This window comes from Drosophila ananassae, chromosome XL, assembly GCF_017639315.1.
Source record: "Drosophila ananassae strain 14024-0371.13 chromosome XL, ASM1763931v2, whole genome shotgun sequence".
Lineage (NCBI taxonomy): Eukaryota > Metazoa > Arthropoda > Insecta > Diptera > Drosophilidae > Drosophila > Drosophila ananassae.
The window spans coordinates 15,356,701-15,382,499 of record NC_057931.1 but is presented as its reverse complement, the minus strand read 5'-3'; the positions used below and the strand labels follow the sequence as shown (position 1 = coordinate 15,382,499).

Sequence of the window (25,799 nt, the reverse complement as noted above, 5' to 3'; positions counted from 1 at the left end):
TTTGGAATGCATCCTCCTCCATATCAAAACCTCGCAGAGCCATTTTCACGTCGCTCTCTCTTGGGGTGTACCCCGACTGAATGTCCTCCTCTTCCCGCCCAATTAATAAATTTATAACCTCGCGTTGTGCAGTGCCATATTTGAGTGAGAATTGTAGGAATTTAGTAAAATTTTGCAACCCAAGTATATTTCTGTCAAATGCATTCAATTTTCTGCAATTATCTATTCGAACTTATCTTATAACATTTGTGCTCTTCTGTAACTATCTCACTTTCTCCCCTTTACTAACTCTCTTTTCTCACATTTTTTTAACCGTTTCGATACAGTGGTCGAAGTTTGATTTGTATTGGAAAATTTATTTACCGAAATGGAATACCAAATTGTGTGCTCTTTAAAATCGAGCAATAAGCTGATTCATCGTCCCAGGCCAGCATATTTGGGGCTGTGTGAAAGTGTTTCATACACATGTGTTGCATCACTGCATCTGAGTCATTTCCCGCCGAGTTTTCCTCCATTATTGCAGCAGTGGGCAATGTTGATTTCGGATAAGGATGAATTGAATCAGCGTAAGGATGATCCGAAATTTATGTAGATGAATTAGTTGTTTTAAAAAATGTTGCGAATGGAAATGTAGAGTGTACACATTTCACACACATGTCGGGTTTTACAAAGTACATAAATATTACTATATATAAGGTTGTCAAATATCTCCCTTCCGCCTTTTTGTGACGACAAATACCGATCAAATCATGGAATACATCGAGTTAGACCGGCATTTGGCATCTCGTGACATCGCCCAGGAGATGGGAGTTAGTCACCAAACCATTTTAAACCATCTGCAGAAGGCTGGATACAAAAAAAAGCTTGATGTTTGGGTGCCGCATGATTTGACGCAAAAAAACCTTCTGGACCGAATCAACGCCTGCGATATGCTGCTGAAACGGAACGAACTCGACCCATTCTTGAAGCGGAAAAAACGGCATTCTTGGCGACGAAAAATGGGTCACATACGACAATATCAAGCGAAAACGGTCGTAGTCGAAGGCCGGTGAATCGTCCCAAACAGTGGCCAAGCCGGGATTGACGGCCAGGAAGGTTTTGCTGTGTGTTTGGTGGGATTGGAAGGGAATCATCCACTATGAGCTGCTCCCATATGGCCAGACGCTTAATTCTACCATCTACTGCGAACAACTGGACCGCTTGAAGCAGGCGATCGACCAGAAGCGTCCAGAATTGGCCAACAGGAAGGGTGGAGTGTTCCACCAGGACAACGCCAGACCACACACTTCGTTGATGACTCGTCAGAAGCTACGGGAGCTCGGATGGGAGGTTTTATCGCATCCACCATATAGCCCGGACATAGCGCCAAGTGATTACCACCTGTTCCTGTCCATGGCGAACGCCCTTGGTGGTGTAAAGTTGAACTCAAAAGAGGCTTGTGAAAAGTGGCTGTCCGAGTTCTTCGCAAATAAGGAGGGGGGCTTCTACGAGGGAGGTATTATGAAGTTGCCGTCTAGATGGAAACAGATTATCGAACAAAACGGCGCATATTTGAACTAAATCCGATCACTGTAACACTTTTTATAAAGCATTGAATAAAGAGCAAAAAAGCGGAAGGGAGATATTTGACAACCTTATATATATTAGGTTGTCAAAAAAGTCTTGCGGTATTTTCGCTAGTTGGCGCTAAAAGCGCGTAGTTCTTGTTTTATTCGTCGCATCAGGTCATACTATACCTTTTTGGAAAGCTCATTTCACGCGCTAACACGTGTTTGATTGATTGTCTTTTCTTTTAAGTCGTTCGTGAGTTATAGCGTCGCAATCATGGAGCAAAATAAAGAGAAAATACGGCATATTTTACAGAACTACTACGATAAAGGCAAAAATGCATCTCAAGCAGCCAATAAAATTTGTGCAGTTTATGGACCTGATACTGTTTCCATTTCCACGCATAACGATGGTTTCAACGTTTTCGTTCTGATGTAGAGGTGGTCGAGAATGCGCCACGCTCCGGAAGGTCTGCCGTCGAAAATTGCGATAAAATCGCTGAATTGGTCGAAAGAGACCGGCATAGTAGCAGCCGTAGCATCGGTCAAGAGCTAGGCATGAGTCATCAAACCGTTATAAACCATTTGAAGAAGCTTGGAGTCACTAAGAAGCTCGATGTATGGGTACCACACGAATTGACGCAAAAAAACATTTTTGACCGTATCGAAGCATGCGAATCGCTTCTAAATCGCAACAAAATCGACCCGCTTTTTAAAGAGGTGACTGACGATGAAAAGTGAGTCACTTACGATAACGTAAGGCGTAAACGGTTGTGGTCGAAAAGCGGCCCAGACGGTGGGCAAGCCTGTATTGACGGCCAGGAAGGTTCTTCTATGTGTTTGGTGGGATTGGCAGGGAATAATCCACTATGAGCTGCCCCCCTATGACCAAACGCTCAATTCGAACCAGTACTGCCAACAACTGGACCGCTTGAAGACAGCACTCATGCAGAAGAGGCCATCTTTGAGCAACAGAGGCCGAATTGTCTTCCACCAGGACAACGCCAGAGCACACACATCTTTAGTGACGCGCCAGAAGCTCTGGGAGCTCGGATGGGAGGTTCTTTTGCATCCACCGTATAGTCCGGATCTTGCGCCAAGTGATTACCACCTGTTTCTGTCCATGGCGAACGCGCTTGGAAGTCTGAAGTTGGCCACAAGAGAGTCCTGTGAAAATTGGCTCTCCGAGTTTTTTGCCAATAGGGAAGCGAGCTTTTATGAGAGGGGCATTGTGAAGTTGGCATCTCGTTGGGAATGCGTCGAACAAAACGGCGCATATTTTACTTGAATCGCATTATTGTAACCAATTTTATGAACAATTGAAAATTCAAAAAAAATACCGCAAGACTTTTTTGACAACCTAATATTACAATTTTATATCTAAATTAACTAATCAATTAACAATCTCTCCGTGACTACTCTTGCAAAACTCACATAGTAAAATTGGAAAACTCACCATCTTTAACCCTACCAAGGGGTCCCTTTGCAATCCCGTTACAAGGCGCCTCTCAAAGTAAAAAAAATATATTTTTATAAAAACAAGAAAACTGTCTGCAGTTAAAATTCATCGCGCTTAACGCGGAATGTTTTATGAATTATTTTTACCGCTCCCGAATTAAGTTTACTCAGGATCCAGAGCTTCTTAATAACATTAATAACACTAGTCGTAATCATGTATTATATCAATCTATGTGTCTTTCTATAAGATGCAGAATGGTTTCCAAGGCTGAAAAAAAACAGATTTTTGAGATTTTTTTTTCTTTTTTTTTCATGAAAGAATATAATTATTAAATTTTTGTACACGATAAATGGCTATATTTGGAGAGTATCTAGAAATTGCTAAGAAATAATTATTATTTATTCCGTGACGGGCAGTAGGTTGCAGTCGCTTCATAAAATTGTTATCTTGCGGTGCGTAAAATCTGGCCTCTCAGTGTTATCTTAAAAAAAAAAATTTAATTGATTTATTCTTCTTGTGCGGATGAACGAAGCAATATTGAAAAATATTCGAATTTTTAGAGCAGTTGTACCATTCCGAGGTACCATTTTTACATACAATTCAACCCATTATTGCCTGAAAAAATGGGTAAAAAAAGTTTTGGGAAATAAGAATGTTTGAGAAATTTTTGAGAAACAATTTTTTTTTTTAAGTCTCAAACCATCTTGCCTCCCCTTAAGAAAAATGTTTTCGAACACTGTTCAGCTTTGAAAAAGACAGACGAGTGCGCGTAAAAACACGCAGACGGGCATGCTTATATCTATTCAGAATTTGATCTTGATCAAGAATATATATATACTATATTTTAATACACACCGCTTGTCTGTCTTCACACCATAAAGATTGGACTTTAGGAATGTTGGAAGGAATCTTGTCGATGTTCAGAGAGTTTATTGGCTTTATCTTTTCTTAAGGGGTTAGGTGGGTTTGCGCGGCAAAAAAATTGACTATTTTCAACAATTTTTTTTTATATAAAGAATGAAAAATTTTATTGAAACTTTTAAGTTTCTTAAATATACATATTTTAATAAGAATTTGGGAAATTTTGGGAATATTAAACTAAATATTATTTAAATATTAAACAGTCAGCCATTGAGACTTCATTTCCCATGACCCCTTGGAAAAAAGGTGCTTTCGTGTTGACAGTACAATTTCTGTGTAATTGTGTTGAAAAGCAAAGCGTTCCACTAAATATGCGTCCCGCAAATCCCTTGGCACGGTGTGATGTGATTTTCTTCCAGATATGATAAAGAGGGACTGATACGACCGAATAACGTTCGCCAAGAATCCCATTACCATTTTCAAGTGTATCTGGTGAAATCCCGATACTAAATAAAAAATGGAGAAATGTTTGACGCTCCCGTGGATGACCATGGTAGACTTTAAGACAATTAGTCACCAGATTGAGGAGTTTAATGTCGACAATCATACGGTATTATTTTTTCCAATTAGGCTTTATAATATTTACAAAAGTTCCTTAATTTTCCAATCAACTTCTTCCTCATTTTTGAGGGGTACTAACTGCTGTTTTTTTTTACTCTTCGAATCTAAACGTAGACACAAAAGTAGACCGATAGAATCGGTAAACCATGTCACATTTTTTGCACTTTTGATATTTCTCTTCAACGAGGTATTTTATAATGGATACATATAAAATCCAACAATGTGTCGCAATTATAAAAATGAGCGAAATATGGAGTCATAAGAGCGCAACGATCGATTTATGGTCCAAATAATCTTTCAGTCAGATCAACAATTGAACGTCTAGTGGAACAATTTGAATCCAAAGGCACAGTCCCTTATTTTCCCGATATAAGGAAGTGCTTTCGCAACTACGGAAATATTGCTCCCGATAGCGCATCATTTAAAAAATCTTTAAATCAGTTTCTCACACGTCGTTCTTAAGCGTTGGACATCCTTGTGACGTCGTTGTGGCGAATTTTTCGAAAAGACCTTGGCTTCATTCTTATGGGATCAGTTTGACGTAAGAACTAAAGTTGCTCAATCAACATGCTTATCCACCAGCGAATGCATGTGCCTAACTAATAAAGACAACTTGATTTCAGGGAATATCAGTATCAAATAAGTTATCGTAAAAAGCTATCAAGCTATCAAAAAAACTTAAGCCGAGGAGCAAGTAGAAAGTGTCACCGGTGGCATTTCCGAGGGATTTAAGAATGAGCCTGCCAGGCGGTGCGTGATTTTAGGTTGCAAAGCCTTAAACCGGCTAAAGTTTTAAGAGCCGATAACATTTTTGTCATCCCCTTCTTTGGTACTTTATTCTATGTATGGTACGTTAGAGAGCCATACAAAAATGTTTCATTTCATGCAAGGGGCATCATAATCTTAGTTTGCGTCGACGTTCCTGGTTTCACGGCCAGATCGGCCGACAATAATGAAATTTGGCAGATCGGATTAGATTGTCCAAAATGGAATCCGTAGAAAGTTTCATCATTCTAGCTTCGAAAAGAACAAAGTTAAACCATATCCGATCGTTCAGTTATATGACAGCTTTAAGCTGTCATATATTCATAAGCCTAATCCTTATGAAATTTGGATGACTTTGCCCAAAATGAAGTCTGCACCAAGTCCCATCTTTATACCGTTGCAGGTTTTATAATTTGGGTTAAAAGTGTGAACGCAGTGATCTCCGACCCTATAAAGTATCAGGATCAGGATCACCTCGTGAGTCGATATGATCATGTCCGGGTTAGATTGACCCATAACAAATTGAATATAAAAATTGAACCTCGTCTTGTTAGTTCGGTCGCTATAAAAAACCCGGTAGCTCAACAGTATATTTGGCCAAAATATCTTATCTATATAATTTCATATGCGAACGAAGGTATTGGCTTAATGTTGTTGTTTTTGAAGCTAGAATGATGGGACTTTCTACGGTTTCCATTTTAAGGAACTTAAATCGATTTGCCATTCTCATAAGGATCGGCAGACTATATCCTATAGCTTATATGTAACTGAACGATCGGAAATGGCATAACCTCAATATTTTTAAAGATGCTTGAGGTTGTTTTAAACGTTTTTATTAAAAAATTGATTTGATGGAGAAATTCTCATAAGGATCGGCCAACTATATACGATCCGATATATATTTAATTATATAAGCCGCTACATAACTGCAAGGGTATATCAACCTCCGCTTCAGCCGAACTGCAAGGGTATATCAACCTCGGCTCCACCCGAAGTTAGCTTTCCTTTCTTGTCTTGTATTAAACTTTATAACTATTATCACTTTCTGAAGTAAAAAGTCGGATATTTGGTCAGTGGTGCCGTAACGCAGTTCAATTTATTCAGATAAAATACAAATAGTCAAAGGGATCGAAAAGGTGGTTTACGGCTCCGGTCTGGCCTAAGAGTGTTTCTTCGTCTTGGATCTGTTGTGCAGTTTCATGTTTCCGGCGCGGACCGTTGCGCTTTGAAGATCATCGTTTGTATTTTTAGGTTAGTTGCATAGTTGTATAATATCCGTTCCTTTGTTCTGTTGATACTAGCAGATGCATTGGTGAAAACCAAAGTCGGCATAAGAAGTGCCCCCTTCTGCAGACTACAAAGAAGGTTTCTCTAAGAAAAATTTAACCTTGTGGTATATTAATTTTTAAGCTATGATTTTCAAAAGCGACTGAATTAAATATAATAGGCGCAGTTCAATTTTCAAATTTTTATTCGGGGTTCAATTTATTCCAAAAAAACATCATCCAATCAAAATAAAATCTAGTACAAATATATGTAAGTTTAGCTAGGGAAGCTCCAAGCAATGCATTTCTCTATCATTCCAATTATGAGAGGCGAGGCGGGGCTAACAAACACAATTGCAAGATGAGCTAGCTTGCAGAAGCTTTACGAAAGTTCCCACAAGCATATGAGCTACAAATACCAGCAAAGCGCATGCGAAACTGGGAGAAATAAATAGAACAGAAAGGAGAATCTGCTTGGTTTACTCTAAACTCCGTTGAATGCTGGGCCTTTAACAGAGACCCAGAGGGGCAGCAGACACAGAGTGGATACAGCTCACTTTGTCGTTCTCACAGCTGTTTTGAGCACGGCAATCCGGTTCACTCCGTTACTCCCAGGAATCAGCTCCAGTATCCTGGCCATAGGCTTATTCATGGGGGTTTAATTCCCATCCTTCATCAGAACTGTGTCACTAACATACACCACTGGGCCAGGTGTGCCATATGGAAATTATTGCAAGAAAGAGACTGTGCTACCAATCCCCAAGTTGAGGATAGTAAGTTATGGTTCGATTAAAGTTAAAGGAGGGCCGCCGTTTCAAAAATGAGCCGGAGTTAGCACATCTAGGTCAGCAAAATTTTCGGAAATCGATACATGAGGTCTTGAATTAACAATCCTCGAAGCCAAGAACGGAGGGCCATAGGCCCCTTAAAGGTGGTGTTTTGCCGTCTTTACTGCTGCTTCCCAAATACCGTCAAAATGGCGATAGGGTGGGGGAATAAAATGCCACTTGATAGTTTTCGACGGGCAAAACTCGTGAAGAGAAGTCCGGTGATCCTGCCTGAGGGCGACGATTCCTCAGCTCGGTCAGTTCATTTTTGGCATCCACAAATTTATAGCTTTATCCGACCATATCTGCCTGGTCTTACGTCGCGTACAAATAAACCGTTGGAAGTTTATTTGTACGCGACTAGAAAAACTCATGAACTCGGTCTTAAACGGTTACAAATTTGCTGCCATCCCCCTTTAAACACGCTAAAAACCTCGTTCTTACACGATTGTAAATCTTTAAAAGCCACCATACAACCAAAAACAAACTGGTTGCAACAAACTGGCTTAAACTATAAACAAGAAAGGAAATCTAATTTCGGGCGGAGCCGAAGTTGATATACCCGTGCACTTACCCTTGAGCTTGCTATGTAGACCCCGACAATTCTGATAGGTAAGATTGATGGAAGATGTTAGTTTTTCGAAGAGTCGGATTGGACAGATGTCGGGAGCTTGACTCCAGCAGGCTTCGAATTTTTTTCTTTACCTTACTCGGCTGATGCTCTTGTACAAATATGTCCTCTGGCCAGAAGGTTGTGGCCAGAAGCCACAAACATCGGCACTGGAACACGTATCATGAAGGATGACATGCGCCTCGAGTAGGAGTATTTAAATTTCCTAATGTCTTCCACTCTAATAACGGTATCAGAGGCTAGCCGTAAGACAAATATTTGTCTAACAGGTGGGATTACCTGTAATGGTTTTGGTGCCACGGTCGGTAATACCGCGGCATCAGTCCGTTCCGGGGGTCCGGGCGGCGGGTTACCATTTCTAGTGGAAGCTATGGGGGTTAATTCTAGGGTATTCCTGGAAATCACTTGTAGTGATGCCATGGAGGACAAAGCAGACAAGTTATGCTCTGCTACGGTAAATTCGGGTGCTGACTTTTCATTTACCGTCCCTGCTCTTGGAGTAGCAAGGGAAATGAGCGGCTGCATTATTGCGGGAGGATCCAGCTGTCCCGCGATCTCTGGAGCTGCGACTTCCCTTGTAGTAGATTTTTTCCGCTTAGGAGATTCATTCAACAGCTGAAGGCTATTGAATTGAACATCCAGCGCACTGAGTTGATCATTGATTTTTCGGAAACCGACGATCAAATCTTTAAACCCACTCTTGGTCTGTCGCATGAATGATCTCATTTCATCTTGGACAGCCCGGCACCCACTGCAGCAATAATGGAGGCCAACACGGCGGGATATGGCATGTGAGACACTTTCGCACAGCCAACAATAAATGCTGGCCTGGGACGAAGATATCGGCTTATTGCACGATTTTAATGAGCAGACAACATTGTATTCCATTTTAAAATATTAATTAGCAAATTAGCAAAATTGAATTTATAATTTTTTAAATTTTCTATTATTTTTTTTATTTTAAACAAATTAGCCTTCAACCACTGTACCAACTAAGGTTAATAAAAGGTAGGTAGAGGAGGGAGTTAGTAAAGAGAGAGCTATGGGAGAGCGCAAGTGTAAAGAAATGCGCGCAAAAAGATAAGAGCAGAATTGACTGAAAAAATTCAAAAGGCAGAGAAGGAAAAAGAAGCAGAGCTATATTTGGATTGCGACTTTTAAATTTTATTAAATGCTCACCCAAATATGGCACTGCACAAGCGCGTAGCGATACGGGTATAACTTTAATATTAAGACACAATATTAGTATTAACAAGAAAGGAAAGCTAACTTCGGGCGGAGCCGAAGTTTATATACCCTTGCAGTTGAGTCGCAGTCCGCTAGGTGGCGTATTAGATATATAGCAGATCGTATATAACTGGCCGATCCTTATAAAATTTGGCAAACCGAATTATTTTGCCAAGACAGGAATCCATTGAAACTCCCATCCTTCTAACTTGAAAAACAACGAAGTTATAGCATTTCCGATCAATCAATTATATGGCAGCTATAGGATATAGTCGGCCGATCCTTATGAAATTCGACAAATCAGATTTTTTCCCCCAAAATAGAATCTGTACCAAATCCCATCTCTCTAACTTAAAAAACCCCAAAGTTATGCCAATTTCGATCGTTCTATGGCAGATCCTTATGAAATTTTGTACATTTTGGTCACATATAACATATATGTGTGGAAAGTCCCAACCCTCTAACTTAAAAAACAGCAAAGTTATGGCATTTCCGATCAATCAGTTATATGGCAGCTATAGGATATAGTCGACCGATCCCGGCCTTTCCGACTTATATACTGCCTGCAAACAATAGATGGATGTTTAGTTTCCACTCGATAGCTTTAAAACTGACATACTAGCCAAAATTTTCAAGATGGGGAGACGAGTATGGTCTACCAGAATTTATTTTTTTGTTGTTCATGTAACCTTTTCATGTACATGTTCATCTTGGTTCTACAATTTTTTGGAAAAACATTATTTTACCCTATATTGTCAGCCTATGAACCCAATTATTTAAAAAGAAACAAGCCAAATATTGTCCACCAAGCCAACAGTTACAAGAACATTTACTACACACAATGAATTTCATATGACGATGTTGGATGGTAAAACATTTTGAGTTCTAGCAAAAGTATCCATACAGACATGTGGTATTTGTAAGACAGTACCAAAGGATATGAACAATTTGAATTTGGTAAAACGTTACCCGGTTGACTTAGATCTATTCAAATACGGCTTATCTATTCTTAATGCGTGGATACGATTTTTTTTAATGTTGGCTGTCAATCGTGGTCAGAGAAATGGCTGAGAAATCCGGCCAGTCGGCATAACCGCCGCTGAATGTTGGCATCGGTAACGGTGGCAAGGAAGGGGCTGGCTTGTATGTCATGGGTGAGACACCGGCACCATCGAGAAGTGTGGAGTGGGTAGCGATTCTCATGGAGCGCTTGGCAATCTCCACTTGAATGTCCACCTGCACATCAGTCGCCAGCTGCGATCACGTCGGGGTCCCCAAAATGTAGCGCTACCAGCTTTTTGGTAGCGGCCGAATAAAAACAATTGCAATTCCGATTTATAATTTATTGAGAGCTAATTCCGCGCAATATAACAAAAAACAAAACATACAAGAAGAACGAGAGGTTTGGCGCAGAAGCTCTTCCAAAGCTTCCAAAAGCGCATGCGCTACAAATGACAACAAAGTGCAAGCGAAACTGGGAGAAAAAATAGAAGATTAAATGCCAATGCAGCTAAACAAATTATCAATATTCTAATCGGCTTTTCCGGCTTTTCCTGCTTAGGCCAACAAATGTGTTTTACATATATCCTAGATTTTCAATTAAGAAATTGCAAGTTCGTGGTGAGGATGCGCCGGAGGTAGAGGCTTGAAAAACTATAGTACAGGTGTAGCTTAGGAAGGAAATTGGCATATTAGTGAACATACCAATGACTGGTAGTGGCAATACCAACAATAGTAAGACCGCTAGACGATTTTTCAGCCAACCTAATTTGGTTGCTCGCATTACGTAAGCGAGGCACTTATTTAAAAGTGTCAATTTACGTGCATTAACTTGTGAATAAAAAATGAATATTGATGGATTTAGTTAATCTACCATGAAAACAGCTAAAATGTTCGTAGACTTATACCCTATTATATGCCATGTTCTGTTCATACTTCCCCTCTTAATCTTAAAGAGGACGGACGTGTTTTTTATTGTGCAGTATTAGTTACGGTAGCACCAAAACCCTTGCAGGTGATCCCACCATCGAAACACATTTTTGTTTTCCGGCTTATCCTTCATACTTCTGAGGTTGATATCTCGGCTTACATCAAAGCCAAAAAAAAAACCGGCATAAAGGTGGTGGATATTACAAAATTTAAATATTCATACACCAGACTCACGTCATCTTTCAAAATAAGTGTGCCCTTGCAGATGTTCAAGACGATTTGTTCCGCCAGCTTTTGGCCAGAGAACATTTTCGTCCAAGAACATCAGCCAAGTACGGTGGAAAAAAAAATTACCGAACCTGTGGGTGTAAAACTCCCACATGTTACGGCCACTGACCAACCTTCCACCTCATCTTCCCCAGTTTCAAAAAACTAATGTCTTCACTAACACTTACCTATCACTATACTAGAGGGTTACGTAGTAAACTTCCCAAACCGTATTCGGATAGTTCTTCATTTGCATCTCACATTATAGTCTTTACAGAAACTTGGTTAAAGTCGGAGATCTTAAGCTCCGAAGTTTTTCCAAGTAGGAACACCACTTTTAGATGTGATAGAACTCTGCGAAGGTGAGGAGTTGTGTTAATTTCTGTAGACTCGAAATTCGCTTCTGAAGAGGTAAAATCACAAGAGTTTGGTGACATTGAATTTCTTTGCATTAAAATCAATTTGTCCGGTCAATCATTGTATGTTACATGTTCTTACATACCACCTTTGTCCCACATACTGGCAAAATTTGTCCGCTTTTCGTTTCGTTTCTGATCGTCTGTCTGATGGTGACCAGCTGATAGCTCGGGGTGACTTTAATATCCCAGAACTCATGTGGTCAAATGTTGAAAATTCACCGTCTTTACTCCCACCACGATTTCCCTGTGGGCATGTTCGACTTGCACTCGGGCAAATTAACCACGTTAGAAATTCATTAGGTCGGCTATTGGACTTATGTTTCGTTTCTGATCCTGATGGAATTACTCTTTCCAGAACTTTGCCTCTTTATATTGCTTCAATTGGTTAATTGACTTTGAAGTCTACACTTAAATCTTATAAAGTTCGTTTCTTCCGTAACGCTGACTTTATGAAATTAAAAAAGTTAATTTTGGAATTTGATTGATCCGATCTCCAGGCATGCGGGGATATAAACATTGCCTTACAAAAGTTTTAATACACTTTGAATATATTTTTCGACGCGTGCCGTGGAAATATCCGTCCGCTTCAGCTAATCCGCCTTGGTATACAAAGCACTTTACTTTTAAGAACGTCATGAATGGACTTTTGAATAAACATTAATTTTCTGGATATACAGTAAGTTATTCAATATACTTAGTAGCTCAGTCCAATTTCACCGTGCATAACGCAGAATATTATAGGAGTTACATTCGCCGCTGCCGGATTCAGTTTACACACGATCCGAAGCAGTTTTATAAAAACTAAGTGCAAAAGTTTATCTTTTCCGCCTCTGCTTTCGTTTGAGAACTTATATGCGCACACTGATCAGGCAATGGCTGATCTCTTTGCACAGTTTTTTCAAACAACGTATTCACCTAGCACCAGTCCAGCTCAGCCTTACACGTTTTATATCCAATCATCCAACCTTATATTTTTCCCATCTTTTGATCAAAAGGGTGTGTTATCGGATCTTCTTAAGGATAAGCCCGTGTATTCGCCAGGCCCTGATGGAGTACCAGGCTGTGTTCTGAAGAACTGCGCCGAGGCTCTGTGCAAACCGCTATTTACACTCTTTAATCTATCGCTGGAAACTTCGATCTTTCTTCTTATGTGGAAGGAATCTTTCATTATTCCGCTGCATAAAAAAGAAAAAAAATCCGACGCTGCAAATTATAGAGGCATCTCTAAATTGTCAGCAATTCCAAAGTTTTTTGAAAAACTTATCACTTAACATTTGCAACACCTATGTAGTTCAATAATAACTCCGTACCAGCATGGCTTCATGAAGCGCCGCTCCACCTAGTGGTCACCAACTTATTGGAGGTAGCATCTTTTATCACGGATGGGTTCCGGAATGGCTTAAAAACAGTCGTCATTTACACTGACTTCAGTAAAGCATTTGACTCTGTTAACCATTCGCATCTTCAGTCTTTTCTCAGTCTTTTGGGATTCCCAACTGATCTTCTTATCTGGATTTCGAGCTACTTATCTGGGAGAACCCATCGTGTCTTCTTTAAAGATGTTTAGTCCGCTCCACATCTGGGGTGCCCCAAGGAAGCCATCTTGGACCCTGAGTTTTTACAATTCATTTTACTTATGCACCCTGATGATTTTAAACCTTGTCTTCAGTATAAATTCACTAGCGCCCAGTCTAGACTTCAATCCGATTTGGATAAACTTCAAAATTGGTGTTTAGCAAATAACCTAAAGCTTAATGGATCGAAATGTAAACTCATGTCATTTTATCGATCTAGTCCTAATCAGGCTATGTACTTGCTCTTTGGGAACGCCTTAGAACGATTTACTCAGGTTAACGATCTGGGTGTCCTATTAGATTTGAAACTTAAGTTTATCGACCATATATCTACCATGGTTAATAAAGCTATGGGTGTGCTTGGTTTTATTGAAAGATGGTCAAAAGAATTTAATGACCCGTACGTAACAAAAACGTTATATACATCACTGGTCCGTCCGATTCTTGAGTATGGATCGTGTGTCTGGAGTCCTCAATACGGAGAACACCGAGATCACACAAAAAAACTTCCTGACTTTTGCTCTTAGGGGACTTAATTGGGATGCAAATCTTCACCTCCCCTATTATCGTAGTAGACTTTTACTAATCAACTTACCATCATTAACCAACCGTAGAACGATGCTGGGTGTCATATTTCTATATTATTTTAATTATGGACATGTAGACAGCCAGCATTTACTAACGCGCTTAAATTTTGATTTTCTTAGTAGAAGGACTAGAAACTTTCGTCCTCTACTTCTCAGCCATTCTAGTTCGACACATGCGCAACACGATCCGTTCAGGGTATTATGTTCGGACCTCAATGGTCTCTACTACATCTTGTCACTTTGCTCCACTAACAATCTTAAATCCCTTATATTAAACGCATTATCTGTGCAACACTCTTCCTCGTGATATCTTACCCCTACTTTTCTCTTAAAATGTCTCGGATCTACTCCCGCGACTCAAGCCGAACGTTACGCGGCAGCGTCCCTCGGTCGGTTGGACGGGAGGTGGACTGTACGTATGCAGTGGGAATCGCGCGAAAATAAAAAAAAATAAAATAAAATAAGATATTAATACATGGTGCAGACATCATACAGTTGTTTTCAAAATAATAGGAGAGCCCATCACGAATGTGAAAAACGGTGAAAAAAACTATGTCAATACGAATTAAATTTTTTAGATTTATTTTTTTAAACAAATATGACTTGTATTAAAGAAATAAAAAAAAAAGGTGGCACCACCTTAATTGGCTATCACTGCCGCACAGCGCCTTGGCATGGAATCCACCAATTTCTGGCATCTTTCGGGACGAATCGAGGTCCAAGAAGTCTTTACAATTTCCCAAAGCTCGGAAACATTAGTTGGGTGCCTTTATGCGACCGCCTTTTTGATGTCTGTTCACAAATTTTCGATCGGATTCAGATCGGGAGACTGGGCGGGCCATTCTAGCACTGCAATCTTATTTTCTGCAAACCACTTCTTAGCCACTTTACTTGTGTGCTTTGGGTCATTGTCTTGCTGGAAGACCCAAAGCAGTGGCATTTCTTCGCTAGCATAAGGCAGCATTGTTTCCTGCATTATTTGGACATATCCAGGACCATCCATAATATTTTTAGTCCAATATATTGGACCTACGCTATAATATGAGAAACATTCCCATATCATTATATTATGTCCGCCATGTTTAATCGTTTTAATGCAATATTTGGCATTAAATTCGGTGTTAGGTGGTCTTCTTACGTACTGTCGAGATCCTTTGCCACCATAAAGGACTATTTTCGCAAATTTTATTCTTGCTGCTATTTGCTTCTTGGTGTGGAATGGAATTTTCCGTGGACTTTGGGCAGTCAAATTTTGCTTCTTTAAAAGACGACTTATAGTTGGGATACTTGCGTCCACGTTAAGCTCATCCTTAATTTCTTTGCAGCTTGCAAAAGGATGCTTTTTGGAGTACCTTGCAACACGTGTAGCCAGTTTATCGGCTAGAACTTGGGGTCGGCCGCGGGTTTCCGCCTTGGGTGAAAATTTTAGTGCATTTCGGATCATGGAAGCACCGCATCCAATTATTTGTTGCACTTCCTTGTAAGTTTTCCCACTTGAAATCAAGTTTTTAATCAAATCACGCCGCTCAGGTGTGCAGTGTTTGCTTCAAATTTTCGATCTTAAACGTTAAAATTGTAGTTGGAAATTAATCTTTGTATACTTTTAAACCGTTTTTTAAGAATAATTACCTTTTTTTGCGCTCTGAGCAGATTAAAATGGCACACTCTTATTATTTTGATGAGCGCCAAATGAAGTTTGTTTACTAATTTGGGTAATTCTCAGAAAACGAAGATAGTAAAATGAAAAAATAACGGTACCTCAGAATGTGGTACCCATAAACAAAGTTGGAAAAAAAAAAATGAACGCATAACATTGCTACAGAAGGGACAAGTGCATATGCAAAAGCACTCCTATTATTTTGAAAACAGCTGTAAGTCATATGGGTCTTCCTATTGGTATGATGTCTGAAGAAGCTAATGAAGATTGCTGGAATATAGGCGAGAATCATTCCCGAAAAAATCATAGATCTAAAATAATGGAAGATGTCATTGCTGTCATTGCTGGTATCTTCTGATCCCCTAATTACATCATTGTCTAAAACGTCAACAAAGTCGGAAAGTCTATTTATTTTGACAACGTCGTTGCTGGACTGTTTATCAATTAAAAAAAAACTAATAATAATTCTGATTCAGATTAAATGTCTTTTTCAACAAAATAAATTGTTAAAGTTAAAAAAAATTATAACTGAAACTTTGCAATTTAAACAAATATATTTCATTAACACTGTATGTATGTACATAAATTTTTAACATCATTTGTATTAAGGCTGTGGAAAATCGCTATCTAAATAGCCTCTATATTTGTCACGGCATCACATATGAGGTCGTTCACATAAAAAACCTTGAAATTGCAGTGACGAGGGAGGAAATACTGGCACTTACCTCGAAGTTCCTGCGGCACCAGAGACATGTGACCCAGATCCGTGTATTCCTTGAGGAACGAAGCATATTGGGTCCTTACATCAGCATGGAAACGCTCGTCATGGAAAGAAAGCTCCTGATCGCCGGAGCCTAAGAGGTCGCAACCACAACTTCATTGGCAAGATCCAAGCCGACGCGAGAACGGAGATAGTTCTGGATAATTGCTCGCAAGGAAGCAACAAGGCACGATGTCGGCGATAACACGTTGGGCAGCGCGAAGATGAGCACCCACGGGCTAAGTGCTCATATTTAAGGCTAACGAAACAGATGGCCAGGCGTCGGAACTCATCCAATCATTACTCAACTGGCAAAGCAAGGAACGTGGGTATGTGTCAAAATTCAGCACAGGGCGCACGGAGCAGGCGGATCATGCAACCTGATGCGCTGGCAGATGCGAGCACAAGCCAAATGCCCGATATCTAGGGTCCGGCACTTTTGCTTTGTTGATGTGTGTCTGAAATATTAATCGTCTATTGCCAAAAGCCACCAAGCCATTTGAGCTTCTCCATTTTGGTCAAATGAGGATGGCTGTAAATCGTCGTCTTCGTTCTCACCATCGAGAAGCGTATAGTGCGCAGCAAGCCTCATGGAGCGGTTGGAAACGTCCATCTGGATGTCGACGTGTACGTCCGTGGCCGGCCAGTACGTCCGTAACCTCCAGTACAAATAATTCCCGATTTCGCTGTAATGCAGCTCCTCCAACTCCTCCTGCAGCGTGGTGAACCGATCGTGCAGGTGCTTCTCCATTGACTCGAGGGTCATAATGGTCGAATCTTCGGGCCGCACCGCAGCCTTAACCTTCTGATGAAGGAACTACATTTCCTGATAAGTCACCTCTGCTGTGTGCATAGTGCAAGGTTATGGTACCAATAGCCACAAGTTTTCTGTTGCACTTTATTGATCAAAAAATTAAACCAAATTTTACGCTTGAAATGATTTTCAATAGCGCGGCATAATTAAATATTTAAGGCGCAGTTCAATTTTAAAATTTTTATTTGGGGTTCAATTTAACTCAAAAAATCCACAGCCGATCAAAATAAAATCCAATACATGTACTTGTAATGTATTGTAATATGTAAGCTTAGCAATGCAGTTCTCTACCATTCTAAGGGTGAGAGGCAGGGCGAAGCTAACACACACAATTGCAAGATGAGCTTGTTTTGTAGCAGCTCTACGAAAGCTCCCACCGGCGCATGCGCTACAAATACCAGCAAGGAGCATGCGAAACTGGGAGAAATAAACAGAACAGAAAGAAGAATCTGCTAATATATTTATTCTTGATCAGGCCTGTAAGTAAATAAAAATCTCTGTCTGTCCGCCTGTTTCTATTGTATTCGGAAAAAAGCTTCAGAGTTGACGTCTGGAACATAGAGAGTCCGGTATTAAATGAAGATAAAGTTTGAACATTTTTTATATCCACTTTATTATTTTTGAAGATACTGACTTAAGAATTCATATATAAAGTGACGGTGTATTTATACATTCATATTTATTTTTTTTCGGACCAGCCGACTATATTCCATAAGAAGAAAGGAAAGCTAACTTCGGGCGGAGCCGAAGTTGATATACCCATGAAGTTGGTTAGCAGCCATGAAGTTGGTTAGCAGCAGATTTATGTATATTGCATCGTATATAGTTGACCGATCCTTATGAGAATTTCACTATCGAATCCATTTTCTAAAAAAAATTTGTTAGAAACAATCCCAAGCATTTTTAAAAGTAGCAAGGTTGTGCCATTTCCGATTGTTCAGTTATATGACAGCTATAGCTAAGTGTGCAACGCATTGAAGGAGACATCTCCAACTCTATAAAGTATATATATTCTTAATCAGGATCACCTTCAGAGTCGATATGAGCATGTCCGTCTGTCTGTTTCTACGCAAACTAGTCCCTCAGTTTCAAAACTATCGGGTAGAAACTTTTCACACATCATTTTTTGTTTGCAGGCAGTATATAAGTCGGAACAGCCGGGATCGGGCGGCTATATCGTATAAGTGATTGATCGGAAAATGGGACTTGGTACAGATTCCGTTTTGGGCAACTTAATCCGATCTGGCCGACTATATCTTTATTTCTCTCTTTCGCCATTGATTATTTTAATCTTACATGGCTACTATACAATCTATCTTACATACTACTTAAGAAATGCCTAACCAATGAGACCCTAAACGCTTGTTTATCTGAGCCCCACTTAGTTCGGAGGCTAGGCGGCAAAGTATTAAAAAATGATAATGCTCTATCAATAGGCTCATTCAAAAGGTAATTGGCCCTACGACAAGCAATCCGAAAGGGAGCAAACGAGCGAAGATCCCTCTGGGGCACATTGAAGTTTATAAGCTCCAATAACATGGGGCAATCAATGCTGCTAATTACTAAGTTATTAATGAAAGTTAAAGCTGCCACAGTGCGCCGATCCTCAAGTGTACATATGTGGAGGAGAAGGCACCGGCTGTGATATGAGGGTAGAGGATCCACAAACCTTAAAGGGAGAAGTGCAAATTTTAAAAATTTTTTCTGCAACCGCTCAACTCTATTTGAACTTATTTTATTTGCGGGGCTCCAAATAATAGAGGCATATTCCAGCCTCGACCGGACGAATGCGGCGTAAACACTGAGCTTCGCGTACGGGCTCTTGAATTGGTCTGTGTGCCGCTTCACAAAACCCAACATGGCATACGCCTTAGGCATTATAAAGTCTAAATGGCTGGAAAATTTAAAATTTGAGTCGAAAAGGACGCCAAGATCAACCACCACCTCCTTGAGCTGCAGGTCATGGTTGCCAATTGCATAGGAGGTACATAAGTCTAGCGCCCTCTTACTGTAACGAATGAAATGACATTTAGCTAAATTTAGAGGAAGGAGATTGAGAGCGCACCAAGAAGAGACTCGGCGCAAATCATCCTGCAGTAGATAGCTATCCCTAATGCAGCTAATGGCCTTAAACACTTTAAGGTCATCCGCGTATAACAAAAAGTCCGAATAAAGAAAGCAAGAGGAGATGTCGTTGATGAAAATGATGAATAGGAGCGGCCCCAAAGAACTACCTTGCGGGAGGCCAGATGAGGCAATAAAGGGACTCGAGGTGGCATCACCAATGGGAACGTGGCATGGTCGGTCTGCCAAATAAGACTCCAACCAACTTAACATGGAGGAGTGAACACCTAATCTGAACAATTTAGCAAGTAGGGCTGCATGGCAAACTTTATCAAAGGCTTTAGAGAAGTCCGTATAAACGGCATCAACCTGACATCGGCGTTCAAAGGCTTCCAGGCAATGCTTAGAGAAAACCACTAAGTTGGTTGTGGTGGATCGCCCAGGCAGGAATCCATGTTGATTGTAAGAAATAAAGTTACGAATCAAAAAAGTTAGCTTTTTGGTGACAATACGCTCAAGTAACTTGGCAATATTACATATCTTGGCGATAGGCCTATAGTTAGTGACGTCTGCCCTGCTGCCACCTTTATGAATGGGCGAGATCGAGGTTATTTTCCATCGAGAAGCAAACTTACCCGAAGATAATGATAAAGTGAACAGAAGTTGCAGAGGTGTGGTTAAGGATGCAATACACTTCCTAATGAAGAATGGGGAGATACCATCTAAATCAGGTGTATGCGACTCATTAAAATGACTAGAGGCCTCAACAATGTCACAATCTAGAATGTCCAAGCATCCAACCTCAAGAAAAGGCAAAATTTTTTGAAGTACCTCCCGCTCATCCCTAGAGACCTTCGGCTCAAGGTTTGAGGCAAAATATTTCGCAAAAAGCTCAGAAATGCCCTTATCGGAGTTAGCTGCCAGACCACCATAAGACATGGCAGAAGGTATATCAGAGGATGATTTTTTCCCATTCACAAACCGCCAAAACGCTTTAGGGTTGGATATGAGGCTCGCTTCAACATCAGTAATATATTGGTTGTATAGAAATTTATTAAGGAATTCAAACTCCCGCTTATATTGCCGGTACAACTCACCAGCCATTAGTTCCCCTGTCTTTAGAAATCGCTTATAAAATTTATCCCTTCTATTCTTTAAGTTTTTTAGACCCTCAGTATACCAAGGCAGCTTGAACGACCTTCGAACCCTAACGGAGGCATTATTGTCGATAATATTGAAAAGAGCAATCAGAAACTTAGTATAACAATCATCAATCGTGCCATCCGAAAAAAGGGAAACCCAATCAAAACTTACAATAGCGTTATTAATAAGTGAAAGGTTAGACTCATTAAAGTGATAATAAGAAATAGGTGAGGGGGAAGGCAAAAAACTATAAAATTCGATGTGTATCAACAATGGCTTATGGTGCATATCTCACGGACTTAATGGTACATTACAAATTTCTACTTTACTATGAACTACATTATTTAAAAATATCAGATCCAGAATTTTCGATAAATCGTTATAAATATTATTTACTTGGGAGAGGCCCATGCTAAAAATATCATCCAACACAACAATTTCATGCGATTGGTGAACATTGCTGGGTAACATGCCAACGGACTCCGGGTCCCAAGTCCAAACAATAGAGCTCAAGTTGAAGTCGCCAGCAACCATCAGAGCCATAGGGTCCTCCATGCTACCATAGACACTGGCGATATTTTCCATATGAGCTTGATAAGTACTGAATGCGCTGTTTGGCGGGATATACGATGCAATGATGATGAAAGGGCCCTGAATGCCCTGGATTGAGACGGCTAGCTGGTCCAGTATAGGGTCGCCAACCTTAAGGCTAACCACCGTGGCCAACATGGATCGGCGGATAGCAATAATCACACCACCTCCTCGCTCACAATGGGTGCTGGATGAATCACGGTCTTTTCTAAATACTTGAAACATTTTGGGTTCAAAGAACTCGGAGGAACTAAAGTTGCTATTGAGCCATGTTTCAACGAGGACGATTACATCAAAGTCACAGACTGAAGAGTTTAAAAGCACCATGCGGAATTTGGTCCGCATTCCAGATATATTTTGGAAGAAAACTCTTAAGCTCTTATTAGAGCCCAAGGCAGCACGATCCATGCAATCCACTGACGGAATTGGGCGGGAGTGTGGTATATGTGAAGGCACTGGCAGGGTCCTGATGCTACAGGCCACATATCCCAAACGCATAGCTTCCAAGATAGCCAACGTGGACACACATAAATTTTCATTAATCTCCAGATTGGACATATGAATGTCCAGTCGCCCAACGAATCCAGTGGCAGGTACAGCTAACGATATAGAGCTCATAGAGTTTTGAGCATCCACGCGTAGCGATGCTCTACGCTCCAGACCATGATGTAAACAAACATTTCCTCCAGACGCCGAAAAGTGAGCACGAGTGGTCAGTCTCACAGTGGACCACCCATCCAAGAAAGATAAGATAAACAGAGAGGGGCTCACAATAAGACGATAACGAACCATTTGTTGTTGCTGGAGGTCCACAAGCGAAGATAATATGCAAACAGCCCACCTTGGGATCAGCTGTTGTTGTTGGAGCAAATAGTGCATTGGGAGCAGAATAACGTAGGAAGTGACATCAACAGTATCCATAACTGCCAGCGCCGAATGTTGTTGGCGGCTCAGGAGAGGGAGAATATGATGACCGGTCGAAGAGTATGAAGAGGGAAAAGTAGCGGCTCCAGTAGCGCCGCTTACTGGGGGTTTTTTGACTCTCCAGGGTTTGATCGAGGGAGTCTCGCAGGGAGGTCAATAACCTTAGCCGGCTCTTTATGAAGAAAACGAGTGACTTTTACCGACATGGGCCAGAAATCAACCTTGAAGACAGCGGGGAAATGTTGCTCGGGAACTCCCAATTTAAAGTTGACGAATTTTAGTGCGTTGATATCAGTATCTTTTTTAACCAATCTAGCACAGGCTACATCACTGGGGTCCAGTTGCAACTTATCAGAGACGTATTTGCATAGCGCCTTCGGTTGGGTAGCCGTTGCAAATTTACCAATGTGCAGGTATTTTAGAGAGGGAAGAACTTGGAGCTGCGCACAACTGGGTGCATGTCCGACAATGCGTCTGCTAGGGTTATTCCTCTTATTTCTTGGGACGGCCACTTTTGACCCAGTGGGGATCTGGGCCAATGATGACTTTATTTTCAGCATTAGTAGAAGTAGTAGGGGGTGTCACTCTCTGAGACCCCTCTGAAGCAGCCATGGGCCCAGACGAACTTTTAAGAGCACGATCCAATTTCGCATTAATGCTCATGTAAAGGGATTCCTGGTCCAAGACCTTCATATTCAGCTCATCAATTTTTGAATGAGAGTCGTTTCCAATGACGCAACTATCACATTGCCACAGTAAGTTTGGAATGTTTATTAGAAGTTTAATAGCCTCGGATGGTAAATCCACACAATTGGTATGATAGGCACGGCGGCAGATCGATGAGCACCGAACGGCCTCACACCCACGAAGCTGCGTAGCAGTAACTTCCCCACTGCACTCCGAACAAACGAGCGGCGACATAGCAAAAAATAAACGTCCGAACGCAAGGAAAGCTAGACTGAGAATGAGAATAGCTACCATATAACTGAACGATCGGAAATGTCACAACCTTGCTATTAGATGACCTTGTAAAGATGCTTGGGGCTGTTTCCAACATTTTTATTAAAAAATTGAATATAGTTTCTTATAAGAATTCTTATAAGAATTCGGCCAACTAAATCAGCAGATTCAAATTCTCTTAAGGATCGGACAACTATATACGATCATTTTTATCGTATTCTTAATTTAAGGATTTGAAATTTCAGTCCTCTTTCCTTTAGGCTTTACCCTGCTTAGACGCATGCACAACATTATACTATTATACATTATACTAGCGCAGCCAGCGCCTGTCGTTCGGCTGGGTTGTGCGTATGCACCGGTAAAAAAATTATTTTCAAATTTATATGCCAAGCTTTTCATATAGCTTATTAATTTGCTGAAAATTAAATCAGCAGATTTTTTGAAGGAGTTATTGACATTTATGAGTATATTTTGATGCCAATACTGGCTTGATAAATTTTTTAATATACGACTGTAAACATTTAATCTTGATGTAGCGCCAGTTTAAAAAAGTTTTGACGGCGGAATAGACGGTGATGTAATGGTCAAAGAAGACTCCCAGCATCCACTTGAGCCGCTTGGGCTCCTTGTGTTACCGCAGAGGTCAGGGATTCATATGCTTATATGCCTATCCTTCCTAAGGCGGCTCGTGCTCCCAACCAGCTTTCCTGATGAAGGCTACCAGACCGCGCGGAGTTCGCTGAGGTCCGCCGCTTCCCGAATCCAAAGAGCTTTAGTCTGCTACGCCCAAGTGTCGGGCATTGGCACAAGAGGTGCATAACTGACTCTTCCTTCCTCCTCCACTGGTGCCAGTGCCCAAAAATTGCCTTTACCGCTGGGCTACAATCTGGCCTGTTGAGGGCGATAAGTCTCGCCGAAATTTTCCCACAACGAGTGGGCCAGGTCAAGCGCGAGGTTTTACAGGTCTGCAGATTACTTCCTTTCCTAAAGCCTGCTAGGTCGAAAAACTCCCTGTATTTGAGCCTGCAAGTTGCTAAGGATATGCATACTAGTTATTTCTCCGGAATGAGAGGGTTGGTAGTCCTCGCCTTTGCTAGTGCATCCGCAGCGCAATTTCGTTCTTGATCCCTACGACCGGGTACCCATATAAGGTGAATGTCATGCTACTCCGCCACCTTGTTAAGGAATCTGCGACAGTCATTGACTCTGAATGACTTAGACACAGACTTTTACAAATGAAACCGCCATTCACCTGGCCGTTAAGCTTTGATGGGGGTTTGAGCACTTCATTCCTTCCTAAAGGAGATGACGACTTTGTAGCTTATGGACGAAGATACAGTAGACATTGGCCCCCCAGGGAGTGCGAGTATAGGGTAATGTCAAGCACTTCTTGCTGTTCTTTACAACATTCCTTCAGTGCGCCCCTCTTCGGTCGGTTCCTCCAAGTCTGGCTGTTGGATGTCTATGTGGCATTATGGATATGACATATGGATGTGGCATTATCGCCTGTGTGGCAATCTTTACCCCACTGAGAAAAGGTATAATTATAGGAATACTAAAGGTGAATAAGGAATACTAAAGGTGAAAGAAAACAAAATATTTTTCATAAGCTCATTTGTTTTATAATAATTTCATAATCAAATATTTAATCAATTTTATTTATTTTTTCTTTAAGGGCGTGAACTGGCTACATTACATCATATCTGCGTATCCCACTTACAAGAGCTGCAGGAATTATCAAATATACTTTCAATCAAGAAACTCGTAACAGTCACAGACATGTTGTCAAAGCATAAAATAAAGTACCGCGAGATGATCAGCTAAAGTTTTTGTATTCCAAAATAAACTATTGAATGTCATAGTAGTAAACAATAAATATATGTCGATTTATTTTTAAAAACTATATTCAAAAAATATGAGCATGAAAAATTTACTTGAGTTTTAACTGCGTCGGTAAAAATTAATTGTGCATTGCACATTGGGATGAGATGCCTTTATTATGGCCACAACCTAAAAAGTTCGGGTTAATATATCAAAAATGTTACAATTATTTAAGCTAAGCAAAGTCCCTAGACATCGAAAATATTTAATTGGTATTTTATTGTGCAATTCATGTCTTCCACCAGCCCTTAAAAGTTAGCTGTTCTTGCCACGTGGTGCGTGCAAGCTTGCTGATTAGACTTAATTTGGTGTTTTCGTATTTTTAACAGCTTTACCAATTAAAATACCTTGAAATTTAAAATGTTTCGAATGGTATGTAGAAAATATTTGTTTAAGTGTTTAATTATATGTGCTTTTGTGTTGTCATGTTTTTTATGAAATACTTAAACATTAGTTTGGTTGATTGTAACCTTTAAATATTTTGTGTTTCGTGGAGCATATCTAGCAAGATACAACAGGATTCAAATAACAACTTATGTGGTATTATGTGTATATTCAGATAGCATTTAAATGATTTGGGGGAACTTGCGGGGAGGTTAAATATTTCAATAGATGCGAGCAAGGTTGATTCGTCGATTGTAGTAGGATTTACATAAAGTGTACACACTCGCCTATTCACTTACTCTCATTTACGCTCTTTTAAGCTCTCCGCTCGTTCTTTGAGGCGCTCTTGATTCACTCTGCTTACGCAGACCTGAGCTGAGGACATAGCGGGCAGTCTATGGCGAACAGTCGGAATGATCAGATGAACAAAGAAACCTAGACCAGTGTTTCAAATGGGAGTGTGAGTCGCCTTCTACAAAATCAGAAGTGAAGAAAAATTCACGCCATGAATACAAACGATATTAAAATAAACTCGTTAACAATTGTGAACTTAAAAAATTGGCTTTCGAAGTTGGTTGCCCCAAAATGAAGTTGTACAATGTGGTGAAATAGGCGTTTCTATATTCTGAATATGCAGATATA

At 40.4% G+C, this 25,799-nt stretch overlaps 1 protein-coding gene across 7 annotated transcripts in view; it reads left to right on the top strand.

The window, feature by feature from the left end:
• Positions 1 to 24,782, top strand: part of LOC6502898 (ras GTPase-activating protein 1) — a 135,639-nt gene extending 110,857 nt beyond the window's left edge. For all 7 annotated transcript variants that reach the window (XM_044716932.1, XM_044716935.1, XM_014905759.2 and 4 more), the window contains one exon: positions 24,568 to 24,782. In XM_044716932.1, the coding sequence (XP_044572867.1) occupies positions 24,568 to 24,716 (149 nt within the window). In that variant the 3' untranslated portion in view covers positions 24,717 to 24,782. The remainder of the gene's footprint in view (positions 1 to 24,567) is intronic.
• Positions 24,783 to 25,799: the final 1,017 nt, after the last annotated feature.